This window comes from Mustela nivalis (genome assembly GCF_964662115.1).
Source record: "Mustela nivalis genome assembly, chromosome: 15".
NCBI lineage: Eukaryota > Metazoa > Chordata > Mammalia > Carnivora > Mustelidae > Mustela > Mustela nivalis.
In genome coordinates, this window is record NC_139034.1 from 14,749,076 (window position 1) to 14,770,682 (window position 21,607).

Here is a 21,607-nt window from a genome sequence, read left to right on the forward strand (position 1 = left end):
GGCATTGGCTTTATAGATAGCTTGAGGTATAGTGTGTGACCAGGTGAAGGAAAATAAATAGCCTAATATAAAACTCATTACAAGGAGGTCACTTGGGAACATCTTCGTTATCAGTTCTGTTTATGAACTTTGACCTAGGAAAATTACACTGATATTTTAAAAGTTACCCGTACTTTTGTTCCAGTAGGGGTAACTATTTCAATGGGTTTTGCTTTTACTACCATGAGTATGCACTAAAATATTTATATACACATTCATGAGCTTTTAACAAATACAAATAAAAGACATTTGCACTCAATTATCTGCAAATCCGATATCGAAGTGATTAAGCCCTTTTTCAAGAGAAGTGGTCATCAAAAGGTGTTGAAAGAAGCTTTATCACGGTAGTTGTAATAAAAGGGAAGAATTTGTTGAATGTACAACAACATTACAATGTCCAGATTCCTAAGTCATGGTTCAAAGGTTTTAGAAATAGAAGCTGACATCCTCAGGCGTTCTTTGAGAAAATACAGTTTAAAGTGACTCCGTCCTCCTTTTGGGTTTCAAATCAACTTCTTGAAAATAATCATCCCTGTGTCATTCTTTAATTTGGAGATTTTGGAAGTCAAATAGTATGTCTTCTCTTTAGTAGTATGATGTTTAAGTTAACTTTTAAATGTTTCTACTTTGCAACTTCAAACTTATTCCAAATTATTCTTTCCGGACGAAAACTTAAAAACTGCCATCTGTCAACTTTCTCATTAGGTATAAACCATATGTCTTGACTTTCCTTTGCCATAGTTCAGAGCATATCCCTAGGGAGGTTTTGAAACCACATAGTTATAGGTGCTCATCTTAGGAATTGAGGATTTTCTTTTTTAAAATTAAAAAAAGCCATTGTTTTATTTAGTTGACTGCCCATAAGGATACCTTCACAGGCAGGATGCCAAAATCATTTGTTTATTCAGCGGTTACCTATAGGGCCAGGCATTGGATGCTGAGGGTATTACGGGATTCCTCTCCAGTCTCCAGCTTCTTTAAATTCCAAGGTAAAAAATCTACCAGTCTGTTCATTAGCTCTAACAATCCCAGTATCAACATTTCAAAGAGGCCTGATGAAATAATTGATAAATCTTGCTTCCTTTAGACCAGCCTAATCAACCACACACAAAAAAAAAAAAAAAGAAAGAAAGAAAGAAAAAGAAAGAAAGAAACATTTCCCCAGAACTTTATATGGGCACAAAATAAAAAAACTTAATTTTGAGAACTCAATTTTTGAAATGTTAAAACAATTTCTAATTACAGTGTAGCTTCAATATGTTCTATAAAGAGTCGTGGGACAATTAAAGATACTTTAAAGTAATAGTTTCAGAGATGAGTCTAAGAAATGTAAACCCAAAGATGCTGCTTTTGCCTTTATTTACTGGGAGAAAGTACAGAATTTTGCCTGAAGTATAAAATAAATAAAAATGTGTTAAACAAGTGGTTTTTTAAAGCTGATTGTGCTGTATGTATTTTCAGCTTTTCAAAAAATCTCTTCATGGACAATATTTATCACTGGTTTACAGTATCTACAAGATTTATTGCCCAGTTATTATGGGGGCTGCAAAGAAGGCTCAGAAGGGCCCAGCCTGCCCTGTGGAGTTGACCAGTTGTTTGGTGGGTCGTACTTCCATCTTGCCCAGAGAAATTACAAGCTGGGGAGGCAAAAATAGCACATGTGGACCAATTAATACATGAGTAGAAGTCTGGAGTATGAAAGTCGTGTGATACTGACCATGCCTGTTTCTGGAATCTAGGGAAAGGAGAAACCCTGCTGGAATCTTAGGCAAGGTTTCCTGGAAAAAATGCAACATGAACTACACTTTGAGGAAGGGGGTGGAGTTTTAAAGAACTGTGTGAGGAACAGGAATGTAATTCTAAGCAAGGAGTGCATGAGCCAAGGTGCGTTAGCCCCGTTGGATGAAAGATGAGAGTAAACACAGTGGGAAACCCAGGCACACAGGGAGTGTTGGGGAAATATTTTCCAGGCTGAAAGCCAGACCCAAGTTTTTAAACTTGAGTTATAAGCAGTAGAAATCCATCTTGGGATTTCGAACAGAGAGGCAATGTATAGAAAGACTCTTTCTATAGGTATTTTGAAAGGAAAGGTGTAACCAGGGAAGGCCATTGGACACACAGATGGATTTCAAACTCTGGGTGCAGGATCCAGCCAGCACTCCTGCACACCCAGAAACCCTTTACACTTAGCCTTCCAGAGCTGATCATTCTTAAGAGCACTGAGTTATTGAGACAGATAAATTGGATGTAAACTAGAGTGCCAACTTGGTTTTTTTTTTTTTTTTTTTAACAATAAGAAATGTCACTGGGGCGCCTGGGTGGCTCAGTGGGTTAATCCTCTGCCTTCAGCTCAGGTCATGATCTCAGGGTCCTGGGATCGAGCCCCACATCGGGCTCTCTGCTCAGCAGGGGCCTGCGTCCTCCTCTCTGCCTGTGTCTTTGCCTACTTCTGATCTCTGTCTGTCAGGTAAATAAATAAAATCTTTAAAAAAAGAAAAAAAAAGAAAGAAAAAGAAATGTCACTGACAAGCAAACAAATGATAACAAGCCTCAGAAACATGTATTTCTTTTTAGAGTCAAAAGTCCAGCTTCATAAGAAGCTTTGATGAGAATGGAATCTGAGCCAGCAAGTTATGGTCTTTAGGCATTCAGTGGCCTCAGAGCCTATGTGTCCGTGTCCCATCACCCCTCCAGCCGGAAATGTACTTGAGAAGGCTACGTGATTGTCACCTGCCTTGACAATGGACTTTTCTTTTTTTAAACTTACTAACATACAGATTTTTTTTTTTAAAGATTTTATTTATTTATTTGACAGACAGAGACTACAAGTAGGCAGACAGGCAGGCAGAGAGAGAGGAGGAAGCAGGCTCTCCAAGGAGCAGAGAGCCTGATGCGGAGCTCAATCCCAGGACCCTGAGATCAATACCTGAGCCCAAGGCAGAGGCTTTAACCCACTGAGCCACCCAGGCACCCCGATGATGGCCTTTTCTAAGCTCCTTTTGCTCTCTCCACAAATCACCTTGTCTTGCTGGTTTAGGTACTGTGCTATATCCCCTTGGGGGTTACTTTGCATATTTCCACCCTAATCTTACATGTGTTGATTATAATCTCAAAGGCTGGTCTTTTCTCTACACTGTTGGGAGGGGTGTGGGTTGGGAGAAGGCACCTCACTGTACTCAAGCATCTAGTACCTGACAGTAATAAATTTGGGAAGGTGATAAGATAAAATCCAGGAAGGTCAAGAAACTTCTGTAGGGGTGCATAAAGGAATTAAAAATCATGGCACTGGCTCATTTTCCTTTCTTTTGCTTTCCCTGAGATCCAGAATGTCCCAGCATTACTTCCGTGGATTCACATTCCTTCACCTTGCAGCCCCTAAGAGTCTGTCCTTTCTAGTTGTTGATCAGTAATCCAGGTGGGGTATGGCCTTGCCTTATTAAGTACAGCATCTTAGGAAGCTAGATATTTTGTAATCACCAATACACAGGAAAAAGCCTGGGTGAGGCACCCTAAATTTAGTCTTTCTGATTTCTTTTAAAGCAAGATGTGGTTTTGTTCATTTTGCACACAAGTAGACACTGACATGTAATTAAGAATATTAAATGTGAGGGATACTTTCCCTTGACCAGTCTATATTAAATTTTATTGCAGAGTAGAAAAGCAGACACAAAAATACAGTGCCTTATATTAATTATGGGTGAAAAAATAATATTTATTGACCGAGTCAAAGCAGGGCATCGATGCTGCCTTAAAGCCATAATAACTGAAATGAAAAACAAAAGGTCAGTCCACCTCCCAAAGGAATTTTCCACAGAGCCATGTTATGAATCTGGCCAATCTTCCCAGTATTAATATTGAAAATGAATGCAGCATTCACAAAAGATGGTACGAAAACAACACTGAAGACGTACGCGCTCTGTTGATGTCACCTAGTGACTGGTTCATTTTCAAATACAAAAGAAAATATTTCCCTAGGAAGACAAAGTTCTGCCATGTAGAATTAAAGCCTAATCTGAGTTTATGGAGCCATGGGTGAAAAGCAGTATTGTTTCTGGGAAGAATGAAAAACTTAACCTCTTTGTAACTTCATGTGTGTGAATGTCCACTTTGAACTTCAGAAATTCACAATAAAAAAAGATCTGGAAGTTTCTTCAAACAGCATAATTCTATAGATGTCTTATTTAATTCCCCGTGTGGTTCTTGTGTTTAGCCTGTGAGAAGGTGGCCCAGCTTGCATAGTTGAATTGGGTTGACCTGCATTGACTCCAGGGCAGGGTAAAAGGACAGAAAAAAAAATGAGATATTAGTTGGGAGTCTGTGGGCTTACATGTATATATTTTTATTTTTATTTTTAATTTAATTTAGTGTTTTTTTTAAGGTTTTATTTATTTATTTGACAGAGGGTGGGGAGAGAGAGGGAGTGAGAGTGTGTATAAGCAGGCAGAGAAGCAGGCAGAAGGAGAGGGAGACGTAGGCTCTCCACTGAGCAGAAAGCCTGATATGGGTCTTGATCCCAGGACCCTGGGATCATGACCTGAGCTGAAGGCAGATGCTTAAACTGAGCCACCCAGATGCCCCAACATGTATCTATTTTCAATGTGTGTGTGTGGTTGGGGGAGAGGACAGCTGGTTAAAACACTCAGAATTGTAGTGAATTTTATGAAATTGTCATCAGCCAGCCCCCTTGTAGCTGATCAAGAGCTCCTTCATGGAGAATCACAGAGCAGAGGCAGGAACAGGGGAGAGAAAGAGAAGGACCTGTATGATAGAGGTGACACAGGTTCCCAGAAATAGCCTCCAGTCCTGTTTTGTGTCAGGATCCTCCCGGCTTTCACCCGGGGGCTCCCAACATTCCTCCTGCATGTTCATCCTCCGCTCAGGAATTCTCCAGAGACAGCCCCGCGGGCTTGAGTTCTGACGCATTGTTTTATAATTGTATTTTCACTTACTGACTCTTTGGGAGACTCTTCAACTCCTTGAAGGCAGAAATATCCTGCCTGGTATGTCTGCCTGGCACATAGTAGGCACTGAGTCAAGCAGTGCTGTTTTGTATGGATTCCCTATTTCTGGATTGACGGGTTGGGGGTGAAGATACCTCCGTTCCCCCAACGTTCAGCTTTAATAAGAAGCAGAGTGTTCTGTTGGTTTCTGATTCAAGGAGGAGCTTAGGTGGCAGATGCCCAAGGGTAGAATCGCATGGGCGAGGCTAACAAGGAGGGACGTTTTCACTTTCTGTTACCACCAAGTTCACATGGGTAACATCGGCCAACTGAACAGATAACTCCTGTTGACCGAGCACATTACAGTAACAGCATGTGGCAGGCTGGCTTCGGGCTTGGCCACGCACCCAGTTACTTGAAGCTAGTGGAATGATTAGCAGGTTGTATGCTTTGCCAGGGTTGTGTCACTAGGAAAGATGGAAAGCAGTGCCCACCCTCCCCCCGCAAGGTCTGTGAGCACCTTAGCACGGAGAGCCAAACGTGAGAAGAAATGTAGGCGTCGGCTGTAGTGACTTGCGGTGGTCTGTTCCAGGCTAGAGGTAGAGGGGGAGAGTTGGATGTTTTATGGGGCTAGCTCATCTCAGATTCCATCTGTGAATACAGCCTATCACGCTAAAGAGAATAGAGAACTCAGTGTGCAACAGAGGGGTATGCGCGTGACCAAATAAATAAAAGAGGTGGCTAAGAAGACACAGCTGTTGTATGGGGCTTAGATGAATGTTCCCCAAGGGTCCATTTCCAGTTAAGCCTGTCCTAGAGTAAACAGTAATTGCAGAGGAATGGCCTTTTAGACTTGGTGATCTCTGGACAGTATCACCCAGCTAGTTTGGATGGTTAATACTGTGTTCTATTTTTAGGCCTTTGGAGAGAAAGCAGAAGCTCATGTGCTTGGCACCAGTCAGGAATTTTCCACTCGTTCCCCATGTAGGGAAGCACTGATCTCACACTGGGCCCTTGGAGGAGGCCTTGCTCAAATTTCATCCCACCATGTCATCACGCTGGACTGGCTTAGGTTGGGGAGCGAAGGGGAGCAGTGGCATGACATCCTTTTGAAGGGAGCCTTTGGGGCGGCCTTCCTCCTGGGTACTCAACAGAACCTAGGGGTCTTGCAAGATCACTGCTGGAATCTGTTGAGCCACGATGGGTGGAAGGGTAACTTAGAGGCAGGCGGAGAGAACGGAAGGTTTTGTGAGGTTCCCTTCTTGCCTTAAGGAAGGGAGTTCCTACAGTTCTCATTGTTGACTCACTCCATCGCAGGGCAGCCTTACGTCATTCTGCAGGAAACAAAAAGTGACTTCACTGATGCAGAAAATTCATAAATTAGAAGAGTTGGTATCATTTCAAAACCAAGCACTTAAGAAGGAAGGACTGTCGCCAATCCGCACAGGCTGGCCTGAGCAAGTGGCGCTGGGCTGAGCCAGCATCTTCAGGAGGAATGAATTAGCGGGCCCCCAGAAGGGGTTAGGGACAGCTGACGGGGAAAACAGAATAGCTTACCCTAGCAGGTCGTACAGCCCTGGGATGCTGTACCAGACAGGTACTGGCACGAGACCCATAAATCAATACCATGGAAACGGGATGGTAGTTCTAGGGGTAGGATGGGTGTGAATCCAACCAAGGATTTTTTTTTTTTTTTTTAAAGTAGTCGGGAGCTGACACTGACTCACTCAGTTAGGTATGAAACTGTGCTCAGGTCCCATCTGAGGATCCATGTGATTTGGATCTTGATGCTGTGTCTGTATAAGCATGGGGAGGAGGAGACCCTCCCAGTGTTCAGCAAAGAGTATGGACTCTGGCTTCACCGTTTCCTAACCAGGCATGCAGGGGCTGGTTGCTTAGCCATGGAGCCCCAGTTCAATTCTCTCCACTAGGAAATAGAACCCAGGGCCCACCTGACAGCATTTGGAGGACTAAGCGAGGTCAAGGGCTTACCCAGCTCTGTGCCTGGCATAGTGAAGTGTTTGGAAAGGTAATATAAGTGTAGTAACTCGTCAGACCTTACGAGATTTAGTTCTCCTTGACGTTGACATCTTCAGGTTGGTTGCTAGTCTTTGGCAGCTGATCAGTCCTTCTTTAGTACGCCACTTGAGGACTCTAGTTTGAAACTGGTTGTATTACAGGCTTACAGGCCACGCTTGCAAACGTTTGGTGAGGCCGGTGGGGTCAGGTTATCTTCCTTCAGTCTTCCCCCTTGCTGCCTCCCAAAATGGAGAGGGTGCTGGATCTGTAGTCTCCCTGGCCCCTGCCTATTTCCCCTTCCATCTCTCTTCTCTTCCAGTCTACTCCCTTTCTTTTTTTTGCTTCTTATATTCTCTTGGTGTCTTTTTCCTAAAGCAAAGATAGGAGGGATAGGCCTGGTGGGAAGTATAGGCATCAGCTTTTCATCAAAGTGGTTCAAGTCTGAAGGTCACCGGCAGCCTCTACCATCATCAGCGTTGTCTCCCGCTGAGGCCTGTCCTCCTTACTGGACCTCTAAGCCGCTCCTTCCTCAAATGTCTTATTTTCCTGTGACTGGAAAGTATAGAGGGATCTATGGTCATTTGGGAGATGGCTGGACAGGACACTGCTAACATCCACTCAGGGCTTCTTTCCCTGGGACCAGATTGGGAGACGGTGCTGCTGTTCCAGCTGAGGCAAGTGTTGGCCCGCATGAGAGCATTAGAAATTAGAGTTGGTTTGTTGTGTTTCAAGTTCTGGTTGTTCATTGCCTAAGCTCATCTAAGTCTGTATCTTTCGGCAGTCTCACTGTGAATACTTGAATAATGCTATTTTGGGACGGATAAGTATAGTGCAGTTAACCCTTGAAGAACACGGGGATTAGGGTCCCTGACCCCCTGCACAACCAGAAATCTGTGTATAACTTTTGACTCCCCAAAAACTTAATGAGTAATAACCCATTGTCGACTAGAAGCCTTACTGATAATGGTTGATTAACACATATTTTGTATGCTATATGTATTAGATAATGGTATTCTTACAATAAATTGGGAAAAAGAAAATACTATTTAAAAAAATCACGAGGAAGTTCAAACCTGTGTTGTGCAATGGTCAGCTTTATTTCTGTTCTCTGGCTGTGCTTAGGAACTGAGGATCAAAAATTATTCTTTTTTTTTTTTTTTAAGATTTTATTTTTAAGTAATTCTTCACCCAACATGGGGCTCGAACTCATAACCCCAAGATCATGAGTCGCATGCTATACTGACTGAGCCATCTAGGCATCCCCAAAAATTATTCTTGATAGTAGAAACAAGTTAATTTTTTCACTAGTTTAAGATTATTTCGGGTACAGAGAAGATTAGCATGGCTCCTGAGCAAGGATGACATGCAAATCCATGAGCCATTCCATATTTGGAAAAAAAAAAAAAAGATTATCTCAGGGTAGATACTGAAATTTACCCTCTCTGGAATACCACATTTTCTTAATTTGTAGTAACAAGTTGAATATCAGTTGGCCACATTATGCGGAGTTAGAACAAGCATAGAAAATCCCTGTGATCTGCCTGATTGAACTCTTTCACTCTTTCCCTGTTAACCAGACTTCAAACTTAGAATAGACTCAGGTCAGAGCCGAGAAGCCTTTTTTTTTTTTTTTTTTTTTTTTTTTTGAGACAGAGAGTACGAGTTGGGGGAGTAGCAAAAGGGAGAGGGACTAGCAGACTCTGCTGAGTGTAGAGCCCCACACAAGGCTTGATCCCAGGACCCTGAGGTCATGACCTAAGCCGAAATCAAGAGTCGGATGCTTAACCAACTGAGCCACCAAGGCGCCCCAAGAAGGTATTAAAGATTTTATTTATTTATTTGAGAGAGAGTAAGCATGAGAGGGGGAAGGTCAGAGGGAGAAGCAGACCCCACCACTGTGCAGGGAGTCGGATGTGGGACTCGATCCCAGGACTCCAGGATCATGACCTGAGCTGAAGGCAGTCGCTCAAGCAACTGAGCCACCCAGGTGCCCCCAAAAAGGTATTTTAAAAAGCAAAACAAAACAAAAAACAGAACAGAAGAATATGCCCATTCTAAACACATTTAGATCCTAAATATGGAGAAGTCCCTAGTGTCTGTAGGATATTATCCAGTTGCAAATGAAATGAAGGGAAAACAACAGAGTTAGAATAACAACTCACATTTATATAGAGCTTGCTAAGTGTCAGACAACCTTCTAACTACTTTGCACATATTAATTTCTTCAACCCTCATAATGACCCTGTGCGGTGGGCATGACATAGAGGCAGCATTGTTTAGTGATTAGGAAAACATCTACTCTCAGGTGTGTTTGCTAGCTTTCAAATTCAGGAAAGACAAAGATACTGTGGGCTGAGATGGAAGGAATGAGGCTTCATGAATAAAATGGAAGTCCTCCGTCCTTCAGAGGATTTATTTTTGCTACATTATTCTTTAAAAAAGAAAACATAAGCTAAGAATCATTGATGGCTGCAACTATAATAGCTCTCAGTTTATTATGCAAATAGAGTTTTACTTAGGTATTGTGACATTATGACATTGCATAGCAAACACCCTTTGGATAACCTGGGACCATTCATCCCATCGACCCAACGTAGCACATGTTACCTGGATGTAGACACCACAGCCACAGACATAAGATGGTGCGCACTGCTGATTTCCATTGGATACCGGTTCTTTGGAGGGGCTGTGGTTGGAGTCAAAGGAGGTTAAGAAAAAAAACACCCTGATAATATTCATGCTAAATATATGGTACACATTTTAGCTTCACTTCCCTTTTGGGAAATGTTTGCTCTGGGAGTACATTCTACAGAAGGAAGAGACTTTCTGTGAAGGCCTACATTTTTGGGATCTCTAACGTGAAGAGGATTTATATAGCTCACCTTGCCTCGTTATTATTAGAAGCCATGAAAGTATAACACATGTCACTATTTCTGGTGGCTCCGTAACCCAGATTACAAATTCAGCGTTTCTTCAGGGACTCCTGTTTTATGTCAGGGAAGACATATGATCTGAAAACAACTTAGCAGTCATTTAATTACATATGACGCCCTTTGTACTAAGGAGCATTTAAGTGGGACTTTTCCTCTTGTTCCTTCTAGTGCTGCAGACAAATGCAACAAAAAAACTTGGAAACCTTGAATGCTGGTGTTGGGCTCCTTACAAAGAAAACTGTTTCATGTTACGTTTTCTGTTCATTATTAGGTAGCCAACCATGTATGTATGGACAAAAGGGTAAGTGTAAGGGGACAGATGGTAAAATAAGCATTTTCCCTTCGGAGAAGTACGGCATGGATGTCTTCATGGTCAAAAATCTCCTACTAGTGATAACAATTAACAGGGTATCCTAACACCTACCAGGTGATTACTGTGCGGGGCGTAGGCTCACAAAGTATTGTAGGACGATGTAGACAAGAGAACAATACAGAGAAAAGCACAACCAGGGGTATTATTATTATATTGCAAGCTTTGCGATTTGAATGTGATACAAATGAACGAGTCAGACTCTGCTTTGTGATTTGTTTCTATGCTCATATAATGAGAAAATCGCCCCCTTATGGGCTACACTTAAAAATATTTGCTTAATATGATGCATTAATGAAACATATGAAAATGCTTATCTAGCATAAAACTAGGGGACTCTCGGTATCCATTTTGTCTTCGCAGAATGAAAGTGTCCTTGTGAAAGAAAAAGAGCTGTCAATCGAGCTTGCAAACATCAGGGATGAAGTTGGTAAGTAGGGCATTGACAATGAGGAGCCTAAAGACTGTCTTTTCCTGATACCTGTGAATGTGTGTTAACAAAAGCAATTATGTCTCCTGTGATCAGCCAGGGCAGGGCTGCATGGAAAAATGAAGCATCTTTCCCAGCACAGCGGTGGGTTAGGGAAGCCTTACAGGGAGCCGTAATTTGTTTGTCTCTGTTGTTACAAGGACAGCTTCATAAACAGTTCACGGTGGAACTAATCTGGCCTCGACTGCACTCTTTGCAGATGGCAGCACACACATCTGTCAGTGTGGTGTGCTGGGAGCAGTACCCCTGCGTCTTGGTACCCCCGGCACAGGCAGAGCTCCAAAGGAAGCAGCAGAGCTTTGCTGGGTAACATGAGGTGCTCTCTGCAGTCTGTCTCTGCGGATATCCCAAGGCTTCCTGCTACCGTAGCCATGAGACATGCTATGATATAAAACGAGATCGGAAACATGAGCCTGGACGGATTAAACATGCTAGGGTTCATGTCGAAACTCCTAGTCTTTGGCTAGTTGATGGTATACTCACTCTGAACCAGAAGAGACCTTGCAGATGACAGGATGGTCCCCAGACTGGGGCTGTCCAAGACATGGATGGGATTTCACCTCTAACCCAAAGAGCAGACCAACTATTTTCCATGTTCCAATTTCTTATTTTTTTTTTTTCCTCAAGATTCTATTTATTTATTTGACAGAGAAGAAAGCACAAGTAGGCAGAGCAGCATGCAGAGGGAGAAGCAGACTCCCTGCTGAGCAGGCGGGGTGGGCCCAGATGCGGGACTCAATCCCAGGACTCTGGGATCATGACCTGGGCCAAAGGCAGCTGCTTAACTGACTGAGCCACCCAGGTAGTCCTCTGTGTTCCAATTTCTTGATCCCATGTGTCTCTTGGGGATGTGTTCGGCTGTCTCCCCAGGAATCAGTCAGCAAAGGTGAAATTAGGGTGGCCTTTCCCCCTTGGCCTGCTCTCTTCTCTTTACAGAGAACACTTCACCTGCAACCCATGTGGTTGTGCGGGCAGCCCACCAAGCACAGGTGTGGCTCCCTTCACGAGTGAAGGGACCTGAACGGTCCCAGCCACCCTTGGCAGGTGGCATCGCACCTTTTCCTTCAGGCCAGCCATGCAAACAGGCCTTGAATCGGAAGCCCAGACGTCCCTGAGGAATGTGGGCCTGAGACGTGCAGTGGACCCCACAGTGATTTCCAGACACAGTTTTCCCTTCTCCCCTCCCCTTTATTTTTTCCCTTTTTTTTTTTTTTTTAAATTGAGGATTTCTACTTCACTGTGAGTTTCCTGCTTCTTTTGTCATTGAGATAGGTCAATGATGGGCTTTTCTCCCCTCTGGGGAGAGCAGGCCCCTGTGGGAAAGCCATAAAGAACCATTCCTCCTTCCTAGCCTCACCTGTGTGTGATCCCTACCCAGCTGCAGGGGACTCTGCCCCTGGCCATCCCCTGACCAGGAGCCCCCGTGCCTGAGCCCCTATACAGTAGGTTTCCCAAGGAAGGCCTGCGGAGCGGGGTAGAGTTTGTGAGAGGGGCTCCCGGGAAGCCCAGGGCCACGAGTGAGTGTGTTTGTCAAATGAGTTTTTAAACTGTCTGCGACTTAGTGGTTCTGAGCATGGGCTTTGCAGGCCAATGACCCAAGTTCAGGTCGAGCAAGTTGGCTAATCTCTCTGTCCCTCAGGTTCCCCTTCCTAAAAAGGAAAGTCGATTAAAGAGGGTAATGCTGATGAAGCAGTCTGTAAAGGAGATTCCCTATTAGTTGTGGAGCACCTTGAATCTGAAAATAGAGGACAAAATCTTCCACTGTCACCTGAATTTCTCCCCAGAACAATGCCGGCACCCCCACGGATAAGCTTTGGTTCTGGGATGTGCATCCTGATCCTACCAGATGGGATGTGTCCAATCCAGTGCTGCTTCCCCTCTGCCCTTTCCTGAAGCTTCTGAAGTCAGCAGGAACCACGCAAGGAGTACACTGAGTTTTTGTATTTCAGTCTTATTTGATGTCTGCCCTAGCGCTAAGAATAGAACCAGAAATCATCTGCCAAATGAATCAACGGTGGGGTGAGATGGAGGTGCAGAAGGCCTTGGCAACAGCAGGGCCTGGACCATTCTACCCCTCACTCAGCCCAGTGGATGCTTCGGCTGCAACTTCCTTAGCCAATGCAGAGCCTGCATTCATGAGAGAAGACAGACAGTGCAGTGTGGGGAGCTACTGTGAACTCTAAAGTCTGCGAGTTCTCAGATCTTGGCCAGCAGGGCATACCCCGAAGGGAAAAGGGAACTAAGCTTATAAAGTTGATTTTAGAATGGTCGTCTAGAGACTGCCCATCTAGAGGTGGGCAATCCTGTCTCCTTAGCAGCAGCCCTGTCAGCAGAATCAGATGGGGGCCACTGGAGTGGGGCATCATGTGGGGTCATGAGGGGCAGCAGAGGGGAGGCTGGGGGGAGCTGGTATTTCCATGTGTTGTGAAATCAGACATGGAAGAGGAAGAAGCAGCAACCAACCAGAATGGTTTCGAAGTCTTTACTGCAGATCCCAGAACAGGGCTGGCCTGTGCCCCAGATCTAAACATTCCACTCAAACCTGTTGTATTTGAACCCTGAATTCCACCAGCCTCTCCTCATAAGTACACATCAGTTGTTTACATCCTTGGTAAGAATAAATGCATTCAAAGGGTTTTGGTATCTAGATAGAATCCCCTTAGCTGGTGGAGGGGGTGATGGCAGGAAGTGGGTCTCAGCCCTGGGGCATATTAGAATCATCTGCAATGCTTTTTAAGATAACAGTTCCCAAAACCTCTAGAGCAACAGAATCAAAATATTTGAGAATGGGGCTTGAGTTTTTTTGTTTTGTTTTCCTTTAATTCCCAGCTGTTTATAAAGTACAGTGAAATTTGAGAACCAATGAACTGCATTGAAGGAAATGGGGATTTCTGATCAGAGACAAGGAGTGGGCTGTAGGGAATATGGGGTAGTCCTGGGAGGGTGGGTCTCCCCAGTAGAGAGCTTTGGGCAGCTAGAGAGCCTAGGGAAAGAAGCCCAGGTGGGAGGGGAAAGGGTGCAGAAAGGAAAGATGCAGAGGACAAATTCCACCTGCTCTGAAATTATGCATCGAGTTGGCCCGAGTCCCAGAAAAAGGAAAAGAATATCCTCCCCCTTTCTTCACGTTGGCCTGTCGGGCTAGGGCTGTCCGTCTCTGAGACCCTCCCAGCTCCGTTAGATGGGCTTTCAGGGACCAACCACAGAAATGGATCCCTGGTGTGTCTGCTGGCACACTTCATATTTAACAATACATTTTCAATTGTGACCTGTCTGGTGGAGCTACCACAGAATCGTCTAGAAGGTATATATTTTGACTAGTGCTTCAGTCAGAGGTTTTGAAGTATGTTATCCCACACTGATGGAGAAACCTGATTATAATAGTTTTTTTAAGTAGGCACTTGATTTACATAAACTTCAAGAACATCTCCTAACGCGTGATGTTTTCTGACATGAAGTGTGTGGGAGATTTTTTCCATACTGACTAGGTGTCCAACAACTGAATCCAATTCTAACACTAACTGTCCAGGGTTAGGGCATCCCCACAGGCTAAGGACCACTCTCACAAGACCCACCCCACTTTGCATGTTGGTCACACACTCCAGGGGCCACCTGTGCTTCTAAACAACTGGCTTCAAATCCAGGGGTTTCCACCACCCCCTTCGCAGGTCCAGTAATTCACCAGAATGACTTACAGAGCTCAGGAAAACACTTGACTTACATGCATTAGAAAGGACACAACTCAGGAACAGCCAAATGTAAGACTTGCACAGTCGCATAGGACGCGTATTTGGGGCCTGGGGCTAGGGGGTCCAGAAGCTTCTGTGTCTTCTCCAGATGGCTTACTCTGCCAGTTCCCTGATGCGTTGGCCAGCCTGGAAGGGTGTTTATAACCCAGTCTCAAGCTTCCCTTCTCCCTGGTTGGGTTATTGAACACCTAGGATAGATAAAGCACAGGCCAGGCAGGGTCACCATGGATGGTAGGGTCGTTTGTACCCTGCAATGGGGCATCCCCCTCTTAGTAGAGGATGACATGCATCCACATTTCAGCCACTCATCAAGCCCTGTGCCCGGACGTGGGGCCACTCCCACCAGAGGAAGGAGCACTTCTTCCGGATTTGCACAAAGGTAACATGAGGGCTAGCTGCGACCTAGAACTATATACTGGTCAGTGGTGACCAAGACTCACTTGTGTCCTCAGGTAGCTTACAATTGAAGCTCCATGGAGGAGGGGCTGTCTGAGATGGACTTTGCAGGATGACTAGGATCTGGATAGATGCCTGTAAGAAAGGAAAGAGCACAATTCCTGAGCACCTGCTACCCTAGTGAATGACCAGAGCACAGGCCTGGCCCATTCTGCACACCTATGGAAAGAAAAAATCTACTTGTTCCCTCTTTTCATGGAAAGAAAGAATGAAAGAACGAAAAAAAAAAAAAAAGGGGAGGAGAAAGACTTTCCACAGTTACCATTTAAAAGTTATATGAAACATTTAATCATGATGCCAAACTAGAAGAAGTTACAGCTCTCCTTGGAGCCCTTAGATTTTCCCCATTTTTGGCTATTATTTGCAGTGTTATGCAAACTACTGTTGTCCTCGTGTCATTTTCTTGGGAATATAGTCTCAAAGTGTGGACGAATCATTTGGATAGATTTCACGTTTGTTCTAAACTCATCTGTATGTGACAGATCCTTGATATATTTTGTTTTGTTTTGTTAATTTATTTATTTTTTTCAGCGTAAACCTTGCACTACACCCAGTGCTCCATGCAATCCGTGCCCTCTCTAATACCCACCACCTGGTTCCCCCAACCTCCCACCCTCCACCCCTTCAAAACGCTCAGATTGTTTTTCAGAGTCCATAGTCTTTCATGGTTCACCTCCCCTTCCAGTTTCCCCCAACTCCCTTCTCCTCTCCATCTCCCCTTGTCCTCCATGCTATTTGTTATGCTCCACAAATAAGGGAAACCATATGATAATTGACTCTTTCTGCTTGACTTATTTCACTCAGCATAATCTCTTCCAGTCCTGTCCATGTTGCTACAAAAGTTGGGTATTCATCCTTTCTGATGGAGGCATAATACTCCATAGTGTATATGGACCACATCTTTTAGGGACAGGGGTTTAAGTCCCCAGACCCAGGACAGCCACCCCTGGCGCAGAGCCATAGAGAGTGCGGCGGAGAAACCAGGTCTTGGTCCCCAAGCCACCAGCGCGCCTGAGAGTGCGTGGGGCCCGGCTCCCGTGAGGGGCTGGGAGCCTCGCCAGCCAACAGAGGCACAGCCTTTTTGCTGTCCCCACTCGAGTGCCCTGCAGTGCCATCAGAGTCCGAGTCATGCCCCGCGCCCTCCCCTGAGAGAGGTGCTCTCAGACCGGAAAGACCAGGTACTCCCAGCCCCCAGCTGGGGCCAGTGGGAAAATCTCAGTGTGCGATTGCTGCTTGGAACTTCTCTGGCAGTCTGGAGCTGCCCAGACAGCCGCCTCTGCCGTGGTTTTGGGTACAAGCAAAAAATCCTTCGTCCCCAGGGATCGCGACTGGGAACCTGCTCTGCCAGTGGCCAAGGGGGGATTTATTTGGGCTCTGCAGCCAGACTGAGGCTTCTCTCTAAGAGGGAGATCAGGGTGCAGTTTGCTTTCCTCTAAACCTACAAAAACCATCAAAAGTTGTCAAGGTGAGAGAGAAAAACCAAAGTGAACAAACATAAAAACCTCCAGAGAACAAAAGCCTGAAAACACCAGTTTCCTCAGAGCCCACCCCCTTGAGGGGGGCCGGAGGACTTAACTCAGAGAACATCATTGACTGAAAACCCAAGTGGCAGACCCCTCTCCCAGAATACCAACCAGGAAAGGAAAAAAAAAAAAAAAAAGACAAGAGAACAACCACCACTACTTCATAGGACAACTTTTGTTTTTAATTTGTTCCCACTATTCTGGCTCATTTTTTTTTATATAGATAATTTTTTAACCTATTTACCATCACAGTGAGATGTCCAGTACATCAAATTCCATAATAACCTTCTAACCTGAATTTTTTTATACATACACCTGTGTTTTCCTTTTGCATTTCTATTTTTTAAATTTCTTTTTTTTAATTTTAGTTTAGTCTAGTTTATTCCTTTTTTATTTTTATTTTCTAATATTCATATAGAGTTAAACTTTAATTAATTTTTTATTTTTTATAAACATATATTTTTATCCCCACAGGTACAGGTCTGTGAATCACCAGGTTTACACACTTCACAGCACTCACCAAAGCACATACCCTCCCCAATGTCCCCTTTCCCCAATCAATGCTACCCCTATAGGTAAAACAATTTTCTTTTTTTAGGTAAACCAATTTTTAATCCCCCTTTATCTTAGGGTAGTTGAGTCCTTTAACAAAGATATCAAGATACATCCAGGAAGAATCAAAACAACCTTCCTCGCCCACACTGAGTATAACCACTCTCCCATCTTTTTCTTCCACCAGTGTTTCTGTGTTTTTGTGTTTGTCTGATATTTTTTCTATAAATCCAAGATAAAAGATTATGGTGGATTTAGTCTCCGTGTAGCGAGGTTGGCTTATGAAGAGGAAATTCCATCAGTATTTCTCTTCGCCCTCTCCCACCCTCCTTTCCTTCTCTCTCACCCCCTGTCTCTTCTCTCCCCAATCTCTCTCTCACGCTCTCTCTCTCTCTCACTCACACACACACCCCTGAGAAGAAACCGGAATCCCCGATTATGTACCAGGGTGAAGTTTGGGATGGTGCATTTTGTGGTCTAGGAGTCGAGTCCCTGCGGAGTGGCTAAAATTGCTATCAGCTGTGTTACATCCTGTCTCCTGTGGATGTGGAGACAAGGCTCTCAGCTCATCCTCCTCTTGAAAGCTTCTCATCCTCAAGTCACCCTTCAGGGACTTGGGGTCTTCTCTTGTGTTTGGAGTTGACCTTAACTGGGGCTGTCCTCAGAAGAGCCAAGCAGTAGTGATTGTGGGATGAAGGGCATTTTAGATCTCCAGGGGACCAGAATCCAGCACCACATCCAGGGGAGAAAGAGTAAAGAGGCTAGAAATAGCTATTTGATTTTTTAATCACGTCTTTAAAATTCCCAGAAAATGTAGTTCTTAAAATATAAACCTCGATTTTTAGAAAAAGGGGTGCTCTCCAAATGGGGAAGTCAAATAATGAATAATTGAAGGGTCATACTTATATTTGTAAATGCTGAGATAGATTTATAAGCTGTTCTTCTTAGACACAGATTATCTTCTTTCGAGATCTTATGCTTCAAGTTACTGACCACCGGCAGGTGGGTATTTATGGTCCTCTCTCCAGCAAGGCTGCCTTATTAGGAAACCTGAACCTTAAGAAAAGTATGAATTCCTTAAAAACATATCTATGAATTAGATGAACTCCACCAGATAGAAAAAACATGCGTGCACAGCCGGCTTTAAACTGAGCCTTCTGGCTCACACTCCCAAGTGCACTGATGCTCACTCAGCCAGAAGTCCTGCAGGTTGGAGGTGGACCAACACTAACCCCACTGTACACCTTTCCCCGGATTCCTGCCTCAGGTCTGCACAAAGCTGGGACTCTCTGATTTGGTGTGAAATTGCCTCTCGTCTTCAAAGCTCTCGATCACCCCAGTAGCCCTCATTCTGGCTTTATTTACCTGCCACTGCCCCCAAGCCCTAATGCTGGTGGACAGAGCCAACTTCTGCTTCCAGTGCGTCTTCCATCACCAGCTATGAGACCCTCCTCTCTTGACCTTGTTACAAACAAGGTCTGTTCTAGCTGTCCCCATCCCAAGTCCGGCACACAGGTTTTATTTTTCTGCCAGCTTCAGACTTAAGGTAGACTTCGCCTTTTTATCTCTTTTGAACACTTTAAAAACACTTAACATGAAATACAGTTTTTAAAAAAGCATGCAGGGGCACCTGGGTGGCTCAGTGGGTTAAAGCCTCTGCCTTTGGCTCAGGTCATGATCTCAGCCCAGCATCTGACTCTCTGCTCAGCGGGGAGCCTGCTTCCCTCTCACTCTCTGCCTGCATCTCTGCCTACTTGTGATCTCTGTCAAATAAATAAACTCTTTAAAATAAATAAATAAATAATAAATTTTAAAAAGCATGCAATGTTTAACAAAGCAATCACTCTGGCTAAGTTTCTAAGGTATTATAGAGAAAGCTAAATTATTAAATACATTTTGATTCAAGTCAGCTTATTGAAACAAAGCAAAAAAATACTTAAATGTTTTCTATGATTTAAAAAAGGAGATATTAAAGAGTTGTGAGTGTTTTGATATAAAGGTATATAGAAATCTAAGTTTGTGGCAGTAAGCACTGAGGTGTTATTTATTATGCTCTTAAGTTCCTAACTAGAGGAGGTTTTTCAGTTTATTTTCATTTATAACTAGCAACACACACCTACACCTACCCACCGCTGGAAGTATATTTGCAAGATGATTTTATGTATGAAATGTCTTCTGGTTTTATGATCACAAGACCTTGTCTTTACGTAGTGCTTATACTTAGCAAGCTCTATTACATGATATGTCTTTTGTGTGTGTGTTTGTGTATATTGGACCAAATAGACTTTTTTTTAAAGATTTTATTTATTTATTTGACAGACAGAGGTCACAAGTAGGCAGAGAGACAGGCAGAGAGAGGGAGGAAGCAGGCTCCCCGCTGAGCAGAGAGCTCAATGCGGGGCTCGATCCCAGGACCCTGGGATCATGACCTGAGCTGAAAACAGAGGCTTAAACCACTGAACCACCCAGGCGCCCCCAAAATAGACTTTTTTTTTTTAAATTTTGTTATGTCAGTCACTACTGTACATCATTAGTTTTGACGTAGTGTTCCAAGATTCATTATTTGCATGTTAACACCCAGTGCTCCTGTAATACGTTCCTTCCTTAATATCCGTCACCCCGGCTCACCTATCCCCCCACCCCCTCCCCTCTAAAACCCTTAGTTTTTTTCTTAGCGTCCATAGTCTCTCATGGTTCGTCTCCCCCTCCGATTCCCTGCCTTCATTTGTCCCTTGGTTCTCCTAATGTCCTCTGTGTTATTCCTTGCGTTTCACAAATACGTGAAACCATGTGATGATTGACTTTCATGATATGTCTTATTTACTTCTTCAGACAACTCAAGGAAGTAGGTGTTGGTATTTTTATTTTATAGGAACTTGAGGTTCAGAAGGATTAAGTGACTTCCCTAAGTGTATACAGCTGGTTTGGAGTCAGGTTCTGGAATTCTAAGTTTACCGTGGCTTCCCCACCCCCACCACCATTTTGATTTTTGGTCATTTTTAATTTAGCAAATTGAAAAATCAAATAAACAAAGTAAAATAGCTGCTTCTCCCACTTCTATACAACTTTCCCACAAAACTGTAAGAGATGTTAGTATGAATCTGTCAAAATATGAATTACAGTGTAATTATATAACACTGTGATTGTAATTAGCCTGAGGCTATATCCATTCAGATTGAGTTCAGGACAAATAACAGACTCCTCCCAAAATGGTAGCTTCCTCAAGATAGATGGTTTTTCTTTTTTCTTCCCTCTCATGTAAAAATCAGGAGGTAAGCTCCCATGGGCAGGTATGGCTTTATACTACAAAGTCCCCAGGGGACCCAGGTCTTTTACAGCTCACTGTTGTACCACCCCAAGACTGTGCCCATTTTCCTAATGGCCCAGTGTGACAGTTGGTGCTATAGTCGTTATATTTATATTCCAGGTAATAGGATGGAGGAAGGAATGAACAAAGAAACAGAGCGTGGGTCAGCTGCTTTTGGGGGAAAGTTTCCAGGATCTATACTGCAGTTTGTATCTCATTGGCCAGAACTAAGTTCCAAGGCAAACCTTGCCACATCAGACTGGGAAATGTGCTTTTTTTTCTTGGTGACCTTGGTGAATTATTTTGTTACTAAGAAGAAGGGGAGAATGTGTATTGGGGGCTGTTATCAGCCTGTGCTAGGGGCCCCCCATTGCCTCCATTAGTGAGATGGAGGAAACAGTCCTGTCGCACCAGGCGATTGAGAGCAAAGGATCTAGCAGAGTGTTTGGCAGAATAGTGGGGGCTCAGTGTGCTATAATTCCCTTAAATGTCAGATTGGATTCTGTCTTCCTTCCTTTCACAGCTTTAAAAAACCTGAGTCAAGATGCAAAACCAAGAAGATATCTCAGAAAAAATAATGAATCTCAGAAAAAATAATGAATCTTGGGATCACAAAAATATAATGCACATTTTCTGATTTATAAAAATATCTCTTCTAAGCACACCAATTAAAAGACAGTTTTGTCAGATTGGATTTAAAAAAAAAAAAAAAGTAAGGCACAGCTATGTGCTGCTTAAAAGAAACACATTTCAAATATAAAGACATAAATAACCTAAAACTAAAAGGATGGGGAAAGATACGCTGTGCTAACACCAAGAATTGGAGTGTCTGTGTTAATATCATGCAAAGTAACTGTCAGACCAGTAAATTACCAAAAGATAGTGACAGAAGAGTCTGCTCACCAAGAGGACATAACAGTACTTAATACCGATGTAATTAACAATAGAGTTTCAAATTACATGCAACAAAAACGGATAGAACTGAAAGGAGAAATAGGTAAATCCACAATTAAGTTTGGAGACTTCCCTCTTCTCTCAGTATCGATAGGACAAGCAGGAAGAAAATCAGTAGAGGTACAGAAGACCTGAACAACATTATCAACCAACTTGACCTAATTGACCTTGATACAACATTCCATTCAACAAGCAGAACACGCATTCTTTTCAAATACACATGGAACATTAAGCAACATAGAATATATTCTGGGCCATAAAAGAACCTCAACAAATAT

The 21,607-nt window shown here is 43.6% G+C and overlaps 1 protein-coding gene across 4 annotated transcripts in view; it reads left to right on the forward strand.

Annotated features, from left to right (window-relative positions):
* Positions 1-21,607, forward strand: part of MTUS2 (microtubule associated scaffold protein 2) — a 574,434-nt gene that overhangs the window by 497,622 nt on the left and 55,205 nt on the right. For all 4 annotated transcript variants that reach the window (XM_082700956.1, XM_082700954.1, XM_082700955.1 and 1 more), the window contains one exon: positions 10,665-10,731. In XM_082700956.1, the coding sequence (XP_082557082.1) occupies positions 10,665-10,731 (67 nt within the window). The remainder of the gene's footprint in view (positions 1-10,664; positions 10,732-21,607) is intronic.